Raw genomic sequence first — 14,274 nt, 5'->3', positions numbered from 1 at the left:
AGCGAAACGTTTGCCCAGCATAAATCTACCGATTGTCACCAAACTTTTTCGAAAACGTTGCCTGTCCTTGCTATGACATGTGATTGTTCCACAACACACTTGGTGAAGCCCCTCCAAATTCGTTTGAATTCTGGGACTGTGATGGCACTTGTGGCACTAAGAGCACCGAACACGATCAAGAGTAGCTCACCACTTAATAGACCTGCTTAGTCGAAATTTATTTCAAACCAAGGTTCGGCCGGTTGCTCTCTCGCAGGACACTGCAGGCATGATTTGGGGATCAGATCGATCTGGGAATCAATCAGGGCTCAAAAGACGTAACTCCGAGCAAGAATTGCCGTTTTTTGTGTCACGTACCTCTTATAAATTTGCTTTAGCACACTTCCCCGCGCCTCTCTTTGGATGTCAGTATGTTTTGAATCATGATGATGATGATGATGATGATGATGATGATTATTTGAATACGAAGATTATCCGTATGTATGAATATCCTAATTACTTGCTGTAGCCACGGTATTTCTTTCGGATACTTTTGCAAAATTTGTGTTTAGGGTCAGAATCGATCAGCAGCGCCTGGGATTTACACCAAGGTGCTTGATATGTTGATAAACGACCTTTTAAAGTACAGGAGTCCGTGAGATGATGCTAGGCTCAGGCTATGTGCGACTATATGTTAGTTAGAGTCATTTCCTTGTTTATTGTAGGAAATCTATCACGGGAGTAGTGCTACAGATTATGATGGTTTTGGTCCATGCGAAGATATTCCAACCTCCGAGGACCAGACATTGATCGCGCAGCGCTGGCAATACGTTTGCCTGCCGACGCCCAGCAGTAATCGAACACTCCAGTGGGCACGGGTCCAGCCTATGTGTTATGGTCAGTCCAGTGGCTTGCACAGCCATAGGCGCATTCCCTATCGGAACTATGAATATTAGGAGTGTAACAGTCGTGAGAAATGAACCTGGAGTTTCCTAGGGGACTTGGTGAGTTACGTTCTCACTGTCGCATGGCTTTTGTTCGAGAGCATATTCATACCGAGAAGGAGTGTGTAAGATTCCCTCAGCAGATGTAATCTGGTAGCAGATCTTTTAGTGGCACTTCACGGGGCGCAAAGAACTACTTTTATTGTTTCCCACACACTCCAAAGCCAATGCTTTTGGTGGAAGCAGTTGATCTTTACTGTACCCGTGGCCCGAACAGCACCTCTACAGGTAATTTCTGGGATGCTGAAAATGAGCGTTGAAGGAGTGACTGAAGTATGCAGACTTACCTAGACAGTCGAAGCACTATCCTGGATAGACTTTCAAGTTTATCATTGGTAGGTTGGTCATTTGGACGCACGCCTGCGTCACCACCGCCAGTGACTGCAATGAAACAGCAAACGAGTGAAACAAACAAGCAAGCGCGACATGCAAAGTAGCAGAAAACTGAGACCTCAAAAAGACCCACCACAATAGCAATCGATCGAAGCACTGTCCTGGATAGACTTTCAAGTTTATCATAGGTAGATTGGTCATTTGGACGCACGCCTGCATCACCACCGCCAGTGACTGCAATGAAACAACAAACGAGTGAAACAAACAAGCAAGCACGACATGCAAAGTAGCAGAAAACTGAGCCCTCAAAAAGACCCACCACAATAGCAATCGGACCCGCACACTGATCTCACCCACTTAATCCGCCGGGGCTGCCCACGCGTGCCCACCACCGGACTTCCCGTTTAGTTGGACTGTTGGGATGTTGTGCCATCCAAACAGCTACTTGCAGCCACAAATGTGAGCTGCAGTGTCGATGGCGGGCAAAGGCCAGCGAGCTTTCCGGTGCGAAAATGCCAAGCACAACAGCCAGGGTTGTTATTACTACGATACCTCGTACGACTCATACGTTGGGAATTAAGGAACAGGGAATCGTACAACAAATCTGCTATTTTCGTTCATATGATGTCGTCGCTTCAAGAGAATACTAGGTAAACCCGACCGAGTGACTACATTGGTGTGTTTTTGCGTTTTGAGTTGTTGACGGTGGTTGTTAATTGTCAAGTATAACATACAATAGGTGAAACACTCCCGTTAGCAAATTATCTGGATTTTAAAGAGAACCTTTGTTGAATATCTCGCTTATGGTATTTTTTGAACGGGCTGTGTTGCACACAGACGGCCTCATGTTTCATCGGAATTTGAGCCATCACAGTTACATTCCCTTGGCCGAGTGCACTAGTCATGGAGTTGCTGAAAAACGAGGTTCAGTTCTCCCTCTGGTGAAATCAAAAATCATTTCAAAAAGATAACCACAGCTGACTTCTGGGGATCCTCCGGTCAAGCATATGTATCAATCAACGAAACGAACGCAGTTCGCATTTGACACCACCGTGTAGACGATACTATGAGTGTTAGTTAACCGTTCCAGCAACAAGCGCGAAATAAACCAGTTTCAAGTCAGACTAGAAAAAAATCGTCTCATAAATTTCGTTCTGGAAGTCATGCAGAAAGCATTTGGTGAAAGGGCACTACTTGTTTGTAGTAGGTTGTAGCTTTGCTGCAATGGCCTCATTGTTAGCATATTACCCTCTATTTTTTGGGTTGGTTTATCGATGAACTTTTCTCTTTTAAATGTTTCGTCCAACCTCGGTTGCTCTGCAACTTCCTCCCTCCTATGGCTCTCAGCGCACCTTTACAATCTGAACATCCAACATGTTCACACAGGGAACAGTAAAATTCACAAACCCCTCCAGTCTTGCTGTGTTTTACCTTGGAATATGTCGTCAAGCAGCTCTCAGCATTCGTAACCAAATCATGGCAACAATCTAATACGAACGTGGGATGTTATTTAGCTGTTAGTTCTGCGCACCGGACTAAAACGGTTGTTTCTCTCTTCTCCACAGTGGTATGGCTTGGTCTTCTCACAAACTGCAACGGGTCCCAGCGTACATCAAGCACCGAACAGATCCACAACGTCTTCTCATCAGCGGGGCGGAGAGCTTTGTATTGCGTAAGATGCTCACTCCAATCACCGTTCCAGGGAAAATCTACCTGGCTGTCCTATTTTCCGCTTTCTTCCAATAATCCGACGCATTCGTGAGTTGCTCTGTTTCCGTATTTCATTTCAACATTGGAGCGAGGTGGCTCAGTGGTTTGGGCGCGAATTTACTGACTGGAAGATCCGTGGTTTAAACCTGACCCCTGCCTCTCAACTTCCCCTGTCTAGGCTTAGGCAACCTGGCTTTATCCCAGCCCTCGTGCTTCCTTCAGGTGGCATAGCATTTAGGCACCGAAAGCGTGCTACAGCTGAAAGACGTTTTTTCAACATTATGAGTTCCTTCATAATTCTGCGCCTTTCTTATATCTGATGCATGCAAAATGGTCGCCAATTAGCCCTGTTCGCTCGTTTTTCATGTAAATGAGTATGTTGGTTCGAGTCAACAACTGACCAAGAAGGACGACACTTGTGCCCGGAAGAGCNCGAATTGAGGAATGAAGGTGATCGAATGGAAACGATAGTACCGCTTGTTTCGTGATTTAATTATATCTGCAAGGGTTCACAACTAACAGTTGGGTGCCCCAGCCGGCGAAAATATGTTAACTGCGTGGTGGTCAAGCTTGAGCGCCACTATAATCCAGTGAGCTAAGCCTTCTGGAACTCCAGTCCACGTAGTTTAACCGTACCAGGAGGGTCAGAACGGTGCAACAAGACGAGTGCAGTTCCTATAATACAAATAACTTTCACACGAGGCGGTATGGAGCGAGTGTGAAGGCACTAAGGTGTTTCTGTCGGGCGGATTATCCTATTCGGTCGAAATACAGTTGAAACCTACCACGAGCCGGATACGACTCCGGGTTCATCTATGCGAAGTACCATCGGGATTCAAGCAACTGGGTCTTATCCTTTGCGCTTTCAGGCCTTGCAGGGCTGTAGCTTAGTGGGTCAGATCATTGAGTTGCTGGTTTCTGGAAGATTTCCTAAAGGAAGCCTCCCAGAGTGGAGTTTTGGGTCGGCCGCTAAGGAAAGGGTCCCAGAACACAACCTTCTGGGTCAGACGTTTGCGTCAAGGGCTTAGTGTAGGGTACCTCAGCTAAAGACCCTTTTCGACATGGAGAACTGGGAAGTATCATTCGTCGCCACGACTGAGCGTTCATTTCAGTGTAGCAGTGTCTAAAGTTTGCGATAGAATTTGTCTTTTTCGCTATTCCTACTGCAGTTCGTTGGGACGTAAGCAACACTCATCGATATGCTCGCTGTCGACTAACTTTATGTTCCAAACCACTCTCGTAACTCATTGCGCGCTGTTCACAGTAATGCGACCCAGCAGGTCATCCAGGCGAATTTCCACATCAAGGACGCCAAATGCGGCAGCCTTAGGATCGCTTATCCTAGGTGTCATTAATGATGCAAGTTTTAATGATGCCTAAATTGTAAGCCAATATCTGTTCCGATGTTTCGTAGGAAATCACTTTCCACAAAATCCAGTTGCATAGGGCAGTTTGTCCTTGTTTGGCGTAGAGCCATCTGTTATCTGTTTCTTTTGCCATCAGCTACACCGGTGATGTGAGAACCATGCCTTCTTGTGGACATGTAAGCTGTCTCCTCACTCTACGAATCTACTGGCTTGTTGGTTCTCCTCACACAATTGGATATCTCAACTGATCTAATGAGTGAGTTACTCAGTTAGAGTCCCCAGGCGGCATTGTAGCCAAGGTGTCACACCATCCATCTCACTGCAGTCAGCTGATAAATCATCCGGACAGGCGTCCCGAGAACTCGGTTCGGTCTATAATCCCCTGTACATTTATGTTGACATGTAGACCGATATTGTGTTAAGAATACAGGAGTCTTCATTGGCATATAAATCTTTGAAAAAGAACACAGTGACGAACATTAATGTTTTCTGGATCTCATCATCAGATTAGTACATATCTAATGGTTAAAATAGGAGCGAAAAATGAAGTATGCAGCGAAGATTGGTTAGTGAAATACAAAACGTGAAGACACGAACGATGGGTTGTCTGCGCACTACATGTCGCATCTAGTTAGTTGGATGCTGTGAGACAGTCTAGAGGGCCATTGGGTGACGACCGGTTGATTCCTGTCACACGACCAAGGCAGACTCAGCGTTCGTACGAAACGTTTTTGACAGCACAGTACCGGATTTCGCAGGCGTATAGCGACTTTCTCGGTTGTAGTCAAGCAACGCTGTTGGATAGATACTGGCAGTCTATTTAGTACACTGTAAATGACGTGAAATGCCTCATTTGGAATGACTATGGGCCCGGTGTCAATTGGTTGCGACGCCATTGAGCTTCTGGCTGAATTGTTGTGGCTAATGGTGTTCTGGTGAGTGAGGTGCTTGCGTATTCCCTTAGGAAGTTGCTGTGTCGTGCGCCAAATATACTCTGCTAAACAACAGCAGGAGAAAAAATACACAACCATATTCTGGGTGAGGACTGGCATCTTGTCTTTGAGGTTTAAGTTGGGCGAAGGGTTGGTTGTAAGCCAAGACCGCAGAGTTCCAGCCGGAAACGTGCGTTGTAGGGATTGAAACAAGCGGCGATTGACTATGGTTGCGTGATATGGGGAACTACACATATTCATATGAACCATAGGCAGACCGTACAGTCACGGCATTGTGGTACCGGCAGGTTTCAGGTGTTGAAAAAAGACCGTTGGAAAGAAGCCAATCTATTTGAGTTTACCGTATAAAGGCGATCTGTTGGTGGACATAATAATCACCGCTTGTTTCAATCCAAACTAAGGTTGACCGACGTCTATATTTGGTATAATCAGTTTATTGAGTGCGGTTTTCCTGATTCACTCGGCGTACTGACTCCTGTCGTACGCAACCGACTCCTTTGTGTCCAATCAGTCAGAGCGGTCTCTGCGGTCTAGTTCAGAAACCGATGGCCACCGCCTTGGTCGTATCACTGTTTCAAACATTACCTTTTTTCCTCTAGCCTGGCTTGGACAACTTTCATGTCTCGAAGCCCTTCTACCCTGTGATTGTTGATTTTTTCATTCCACAGATGACCCACATGGAAACTATCTAAACAACCCCATGAATTATGAGCTTCGTGGATCTAAGGCCACCAGATGCCACTGAATTGCTTGCCATTTCTTTGATATACACCCCGTTTCATGTATCCGAAGACTAATTTTGACACGGTGCACAATATTCTTTGTTCCCCGTTCTTGTCAAACACCGGCGCAACACTCAAATGAATTTTTTAATCGAATAGCTCGAAAACACCTTTCAGCCAAACATTGTCGAGCTCTTCACTGACATTTTTTGAAGACACTTGATTAAATTGTGATTTCATTGTTAAACACCCACCCATTTGGGTGAACAAAGCCTTCTGTGATTCCACTGTGACTGTTAGGTAATTCTTTGAAGAAATATAGAAGTTTGCAGATTACATGCGTGTTAAACTGAAATTCAAATGAATTCCTCGTTTATAACATTATACAACTGATTGTGCCACCAAAACGTCGCTTCTTGTTTCGTCTGGGCAGGATATTCAAGATATCTCAGTATATTTTCTTCGCACAGCATACTTCGCATAAGGTTACTGAAAACCACTCGACAATCTGCCTATGGTTTCGCGCTTGTTCCATTGCATGATGGTGGTATTGCTTAATTGGAGAACCCAAGAAGTCGTCGTGGGGTTGCCTTTTCAAAGTGATTTCTCAATGACCGTACGAACAGTTGACTGTTATTGGTCCAGCAACCTACTGATTAGTCTACTCCGTCTAGATGAACGAATACACTTTTCTTGGCGTTTTCAACATTTTTGTTATCATATGTGATAAGTAGCTCTTTGATAGGCCTCTATAGCGTAAGTCAGGACAACGCACATCGACTGAAAAGTACGTTTTTGAAGGAGTGCCGAAAAGATACTCTTCATTTTATATATGGTGTTCAAAATCCGAATCTTTTTCTCGGGTTGATATCGTCCATTGCCAATTCTTTATATTATGATGCATTCATGTGATGTGCATATTGCTCCGATCTCTATTTTTAGTCTGGTACTCCTCGTGGTGCTTCCTAATAAGAGGTTTAGCAGTGATTACAAATTTCATTCAAACATGAAATTTCAATAGTCAGACCTGTGCGACGCGACTGACTTTATCCCCACTGCAGGTTGTAGGAATTTAGCCTCAATTTATCTGTAGTGTTACATTACCCGTCCCCATCCTACTCACAAATGATGGGTTTGTGGTGCTTTTCCCGCGCAGAACTTGACTGGCCACTTATCCAGAATTTGCTCCAAGGAGGTCGGTCGTTGTGTCTACAATGTTCTACACTCGGACTTCACCGGAAGAGTTTCCTGCAAAGCATGGTTCTCCAATAGAGTTAATGCCCACGGCTACCGAAATCGTTGAATATATTCTTCCAGGGCTTGGTGTCACACACCACCAAAGAGGATCAACTCTCACGGAAAGAACGAAACAAAATCACCACCATTTGAATGGGTAGAATCCCTCATTAGCCATAATCGTATTCAGTTAATTTACACCCGTGGTCTCCCGAAAATACACCTCCCCCAAGATAGTCGTATTCAGTAATTTACACCCGTGGTCTCCCGAAAAGACACCTCCCCCAAGATAGACTTGGTTCCGTTTGTTCTTTGGGTTGCACTTCAAGATATGTCGCGTTCCTAGGCCTGTTCGGATAGTTCCTTCCAAATGGTGTAACTGAACTTATTCGTATAGATGAGACAACTTTCATCCTAATAATTTCTGAGGTTGTGTCTGGCCTTCCAGTCCCAGTGCTCGAGGACACAACACACCTGGGTGCAATTGATTGTTTAGGAGTGGGATTTATTCACGTTGCACTATTTAAACCGAAAAAGAGTGCAAATTTACCACCAACTTACTAATAACCAACGGTCAATACCGAAGGCCGCCTCTACTTCCTGCCGAAAACGGCTTTCCTACAGTGCCACTGAGCAAGCGACTGGATTTTAAAGTTAAACTGTCGTGAAGGAATTTGCCGATCAAAAGCTACACTCAGTGATGCAACCTGAACCCGGAGCGTTCGTTGTCTTGTTTAAGTTCGAATCTTTTGGTGGTCCAAATGCCTTAATCGGAATGAATTCCTGCCCTGTCTTGTTCCACCTTCAAATTGCTAGGCCTTATCCAGCACTTAAATGAGCACATGTTTTGAGTGTCCTGTTTGTTTTGGATGGCGCCGTATGACCCGAGTAGCTCCACCTACCTAGAAATAGCTTTCCGTATGTTGTGCGTACTTCCGAACATGACCTGTTCTCCTAGGTCCACCCCTGTTTTCGTCAGTATGTAGCTGTCTCTGTAATTTAAATTCCGGACTTTAGAAGCCGTTCCAGCTTGTTTGTATGGGTTATCACGGGCAAACGGGGAGACTTGAACGTTGATCACTTTTAGAAACCTAAGCAGACCTCCGTCCAGTTCTTTCTTCCTTCACACAATCACCTGTCCTATAAAGTAAAAGTATTTCCATTTCCCAGTTCGACTTTCTTTCCATGTCAGCTATGCTAATGTTTCTCCTTGCTGACAGTGTAACAGATGATCGTAAGGCGACTCTGTTCACCATGACGAGATCGACTAAGTGCTTTCTGATGGCAAATTCTCACTGTGAATGCGCGCATCAGAAGCGTCGGAGGATAACCACAAGTGTCTAACTTGATTCAGCAGCGCTTTTAGAATATAGGGTCTTCGAGGGGTTATTCAGAAGCAACAAAGATCCTACATGCGAGATCCGGGCAGGCTTTCATAGTTGATCGTTCCCACCCCCACTACCTTTTCGGAGTACCCCTCTTGCAAGCCCATCATCAGGTGCCTCAACCACCTATAGAAGACTCATGCAAATGCGACGTTAATCAAGTCTGAATGCACAAACTACTATTGGTGCCATTATCTCCAAGCTGCGTTTACATGTGAGGTTCGAATGGGAATAGACCGCCGCTGAAACGGTACAACATGGGAGGGAAGCCATCTTTCATGATCCAGTGGAGTTCGTCAAGGGTAGAGCACAGGTTTGCGGCACCGAATGAGGCCAGTTGGCCTTAACGTGATTAGTGGACAAAAGCCAACCGGACCGACCTTGAGGCAATTGAGCGTCCGCTTTGCAGTTACATTGTTCATTGTGTGCAATACAGAGAGGTACTGAACACACTAACCTAACCAGTCCATCTACGTGCAATGCCTTATCTGAAAGGAACCGCACTTCCTCAACCAATACCCGGGTTCTACTCAACGTCCTGTGGAAAACCTTCCTGAGTTTGCAAGAAGACAAGGTTCCATTCATTCTAGTTGTCAACAATAATAGTGTATATTCCCAACTGGCGAAGGGCATACCTCCGGGCATGTTCTTAATGGGACAGTCGGAATAAAGGTGAAACAGGTGCCATTTGTGGGTTCCCACAAATGCATGGAAGTGGGGAAATTATTTAACAAGAGGCGTGGTCCAACTTACACAGAGTTTAGTCAAAATTGGTACGATCTAGTCACGGGAGACATCATCGATATGAAACACAAGTGGCGTAGAATTAGCATGGAGGAAGTTGTGACAGAGGGAAAGCTGGCACTGTTATGATGGAAATGGCATCATTAAGGCGTGTTAAAGATAAAGCATGACAGTTTTGAACCGAAAGTGATAACTGTTGGAAAAGCGGGATGACTCTGAGCTGCTGGTGTATAAGCTCAAGCCTTGGGAGTTCGAGATAGTTCAGTGGTTAAGGTTCCGAATTACGGTCCATGGTTCGAATCCAACTTCAGGGTTGAGTGGCCCACTCAACCCTGCACTGACGATGTCACCTCGATTTGTGATGAAACGTTTGCAATCCAACTGCCAACCTCGGCGAACAGACCAACCACCAAATTTATGGTAGTCGCGGTGCCACCATCGTAACATCGTAATGCGGTTCATGTGTGGCCCCGTTAGTGGATGTTTTGGATGGATCAGTCGGAGCTCATAGTGTAGGGAGAATGGCCATGGAATTGTGATGGAACGAGATCAGCATAGAAGATATTTTTCGGTCCATCGAGGGCTCAGCGTTGGTCGTAAGAAGTGTTGTTGCCATCCAAATGAGGCAATAGGGTAACCACAGCGGGGTTGGGGACTTAAAACAGGGAAGGTCAAATCGGGTGACAGACTCGTTAACTTCGTCGCCTCTGCACCAGAGATGATGACTATCGGTATTCCCCTCTCCTTACATAAACATCTACAAGGTGCGTTATATCATACACACTGGTGTTAATAGGAATATCGCGAGGTTAGCTGCATTAGGCTGTTTCACTATTACGTGTGCATTCGTTGAACTCATGTTTCTGATTCCTCTATGGGACAGCTGAATGTGTAGTATACACCAGCCTACGTATCCATAACTACGGCCACAAGGTAAGTGAGTAAGCTTTGAAATGCCTGTTAAAGGTGATGTACCTGAATTCCACCGGGTAATCAAGCCGCGTTTTGGTGAGCTAATCGAGTCGTATACCGCAGCCGGATGTTCTTTGGCCCGATAAGGCGGGCAAAATTTTAAGCTACGATCACCCGCATAATTTCCAAATGTGGTGACCGTAATTTGACTCAGTAATTATAGCGCGAATTCCTTGACCAGAAGGTCCGTGGTTCGAACTCGACCTCTGTATCTCAACTTCCCCTGTCAATGCCTGGGCAGCCTGGCAGCATTCTAGCCCTCGCGCTTCATTTGTGTGGTACGGAAGCTAGCCACCGAAAGGGAGCTACAGTGAAACGTTTTTTCTGGGAAGTATTCTATGGACTGTTTGTGAACGATCGCAAGTTTTGTTCAACTTCTTTAGGAGTATCATATCATTTTAAACAGTCTGCTTCGGGCAAAGTCCGTCTTAATCGTATCTGGTATTGAAACCGGGTGCGCACCAAGAGCCGTATTGCGCTATCACTTGCTCATTGTTGTGATTTTGTGGCATGAGGGACTAGAGTCTATCTATCCTGCGAAACCCCCTGTTCCTGTATTGTCTTATGCCGGAAATCACTTCGGGAGGTTTTCTCATACGTGTGTTGTGGGCTGTCGTATTTCGTTAATTCGCCCGATTTGCGCTTCGTGATCAAATATACTTTCTTGCACGGAGGGAAGCCCATCGCGCCTATTAAGCCTGACTCCCTCCTACGCTTGGAACTCATTACTACAACTTCGACTGTGAAATGGTGCTATTAGTTCGAGTCAATTGAATTCGGCTGCTTCGTTGCATTTACGGTAGATCCGTTAGTCATCATGCACAGCGCCCAAACCGACTGAAAGCATTTCCTTACTGCAGTTCGACTGCCGCTGGCAGTCTGTCACAGCCATCAGGTTAACGATACGCTGCTGCATAACACAAATCTTCGGCCCTACCCTCGACTTGGGTGCTTTTGTCAGGAAGTATAATGAGAAGAAACGCATTTCATCATTCTCTGAGTATCGCAGTAGCCAGTGGGCGTTCAGGGATTTATTAATAACGGTTGAACTCTTGAGGGAAGTTTTACCTTCGTCAGCAATTAAAATTCCTTCCAACCTTAGTTTGTAAACTATAAGTCAATGACGGAAGATCGCATGGCTAAGTTGCTAGGCCATTTATCCTCATCTATCACGGCTGATACTGATCCTGTTATCTGAGTGGTATTTCAAGGTGCAACTTGTGCATGCTAACCGTTCAGCTGTAGCACTCTTCCGGTGCCTAGCTGCCATGCCACCCGAAGGAAGCACGAGGACTGGGATACTGCCGAGTCGCCCAAGCCTAGACAGGGGAAGTCGAGAGGCGGAGGTGGGATTCGAACCACGTACCTTCCGGTCAGTAAATTCGCGTCCTTACCACTTGGGCCGTCTCGCCCCTGTGTATGCTAACACCAACCCAAAGGAGCCCCGAAATATGACTGCTGACTTTCGATCCATAATTGCAGGTCCTAACAATTTTGGACAATAAAAGCATCTAAGTCACGGGTGTAATTCACTTTAGGAGCTGGAGTGGACAATTAGTGACATCTAACACATTGGTGGATATCTTTAGAATGCACCGGTTTTCTTGGGAGAGTACGCTCCGCCATTCCCTGCCAAGGCATTTTGTTACAAACCCGACAGTCAGGTGTAGCGGACAGTCGCGTTTGGAGTGAGTGATATTTCTGATCAAAAGACGTCCGTGGGTCATTTGTTCCCGGGTATCCACAGACAACCCCATAAACGCTCCGTTTGATGACAATTATTTCTCGCAAATTTGTCGAAAAGTGACGGTCTCTGGTGGCACAGCTGCCCCCAAAATCGGTTGTTTTGGTGCTCTGCGTCAGGCTTGCCCGTGCAATGAAGAAATGTGATTTTTTGTTTACCCAAATGAAGTTTCGGGTAGTTTATATAAGAGTTTCGCATTCTCTGAATGCCAGTTCGTCTATGCACACTCCGTTCTGTTTTTTCAGACGTGGCTATCCTCGTCAAGTCTACGTCGACTGGTTTGACTCCAATGACACAAAGAACGAGATCTTGATGCAGACCTCGAACTAAGAATAGAGTAATGCGCGAACACTGGAACGCGGATATGACAGTCCATTCAGGTGGCCTAGCGCAGGTGCCCGCGGTCGTTTGACCTCATCCATTAAACGACTCATGCCGCAATGACTGAGGAGGCCTCCGGAACTTCTGTCATCGGAATCAATAAGAGATATCTAGCCATTCAAATGACTATTTTTTGGACGCCAAACCGATTATTTCTATTTAGCGCAAAGTGCAACGTCGCTAAGCTCGTGTGAGAAAGTCAATTCACTCAATAACCGAACCAGAGCAAATTATTGGTGCAAAAATCATCATATGTAAAACTGCAATCAGACAGCTTCCCCCGACCACCAGTAAATCAACTTCAAGGGATCCAGTCACCCAACTAAAGTATTACCAAATCACTCACCGTGACTTGAAATCCTGAAGTTTCACTGTCACTGCCCTCCAAATCGATTTAGTCGCTGTAAAGCAGTGGTCGCTGGACTGGCACATTCCTCTGAATGACGAAAAGTGCGTCCATAGGTCATTTAGAGGGGACTCAGCGAATGCCTTTGTCATGCACGGTTATAAAGACCAGAAAACATCATGAGGATAGATGTCAAATTTATTCGGGAACTTGGCTCTCTTCTAACTTGTCCTTCTCACTACATCATGAGAAATCGGCCCAAAACGAATTCGCTGTTCCACGGCACACCTTCCGTATTACTCACATGGAACCCCCAAATCTCCAAGGAGCATACGTCAGACCGCTTCTTGAACATGCAAACTAAGTTATCTACTCAGGACGCAAAACGGACGCAACCCTCATTGAGCGTATCCAGCGGTCTTAAATCCTTGGATTATGAAACGCGCCTGGTGGTGCTTGACCCCTTACCTCTGGATATAGTCGCCTCCGCTTAGAACTAGTTTTTAATTACGCCCTGTTTGAACAAGGTTTGGCCAACAGGTTTTTCACCGTTGATCCAGAATTGGAAAGCTACTGCATCGGGATACTAGTAAGTATCATGCAGACATTAGAAACACTGCGTCATCCCCTGAATAGTTGTGTATATCTGGGGATCAGGATCACTTCTGACCCTGACGAATATAACGCCCACAAATGTCATTCGACAATTCTTCTGAATGAAATTTACACGCTACATCCTGCAGATGATACGTCTCATTTGGACAACACCGTGGCACGTTAGAATTTGCTAGGACTTAATATCACATTTTATACCGCTAATCACATGCGAAGCCCCGGTGATAGTTGACCTTGAAAGGTCGCTCGCTTAAACAAAGTGCAACGAACAAAATATGATTACGGCATGCAGCCGGATAAAGCTACTTGCCCGTAAAACTTTTAACTTCAAAGGCCCCGTAGTTCCGATTGTCAATCGCATGCCCCCACTCAATGTTCACCATCACTGCCGCAATCTTCGATTATGCCAAGCCTACAGTTGGTTTCTTCAACTTGAAATAGTGCCGCTCAGTATTTGAGGATTGATACACAGGATGGAGGCTAGGTACAGAGTAATTGATTTATTGAAGGCCGTGACCTTTTTAGGGTCATTACTTAATATTATAGGATAACTATGTGTTGTGAATTATTCTGAGGATTATCTACATGGGCGTTTTGTTTCAAGTATAGGATATATATATATATATAGTGCAACAGGATATCGCTTACAACAGACGTAATCTGCTAAGAGTCCTGCAGCTGAAATAATTCGTTGAAATTTCCGGAAACTACAGGAACCTTGTGAATGTAAATTATGTGGAGTTGTCACTCCTGTAAATAATTTTGCTATTTATATCCGTTTGA

The 14,274-nt window shown here is 45.3% G+C and overlaps 1 protein-coding gene across 1 annotated transcript in view; it reads left to right on the top strand.

The window, feature by feature from the left end:
• T265_04994 (hypothetical protein) overlaps positions 1–11,514 on the top strand; it is a gene marked incomplete at both ends in the record, with an annotated part of 20,452 nt that extends 8,938 nt beyond the window's left edge. Inside the window, 5 exons of the mRNA XM_009169884.1 lie at positions 2,882–2,988; positions 7,248–7,461; positions 10,339–10,366; positions 10,569–10,826; positions 11,218–11,514. Coding sequence (XP_009168148.1) covers positions 2,882–2,988; positions 7,248–7,461; positions 10,339–10,366; positions 10,569–10,826; positions 11,218–11,514 — 904 coding nt within the window. The remainder of the gene's footprint in view (positions 1–2,881; positions 2,989–7,247; positions 7,462–10,338; positions 10,367–10,568; positions 10,827–11,217) is intronic.
• Positions 11,515–14,274: the final 2,760 nt, after the last annotated feature.

The sequence above is a fragment of the Opisthorchis viverrini genome (assembly GCF_000715545.1).
Source record: "Opisthorchis viverrini unplaced genomic scaffold opera_v5_88, whole genome shotgun sequence".
In the NCBI taxonomy this organism is placed as follows: Eukaryota; Metazoa; Platyhelminthes; class Trematoda; order Opisthorchiida; family Opisthorchiidae; genus Opisthorchis; species Opisthorchis viverrini.
The sequence above is the reverse complement of the archived record's forward strand: the minus strand, read 5'-3'. Positions and strand labels throughout refer to the sequence as shown.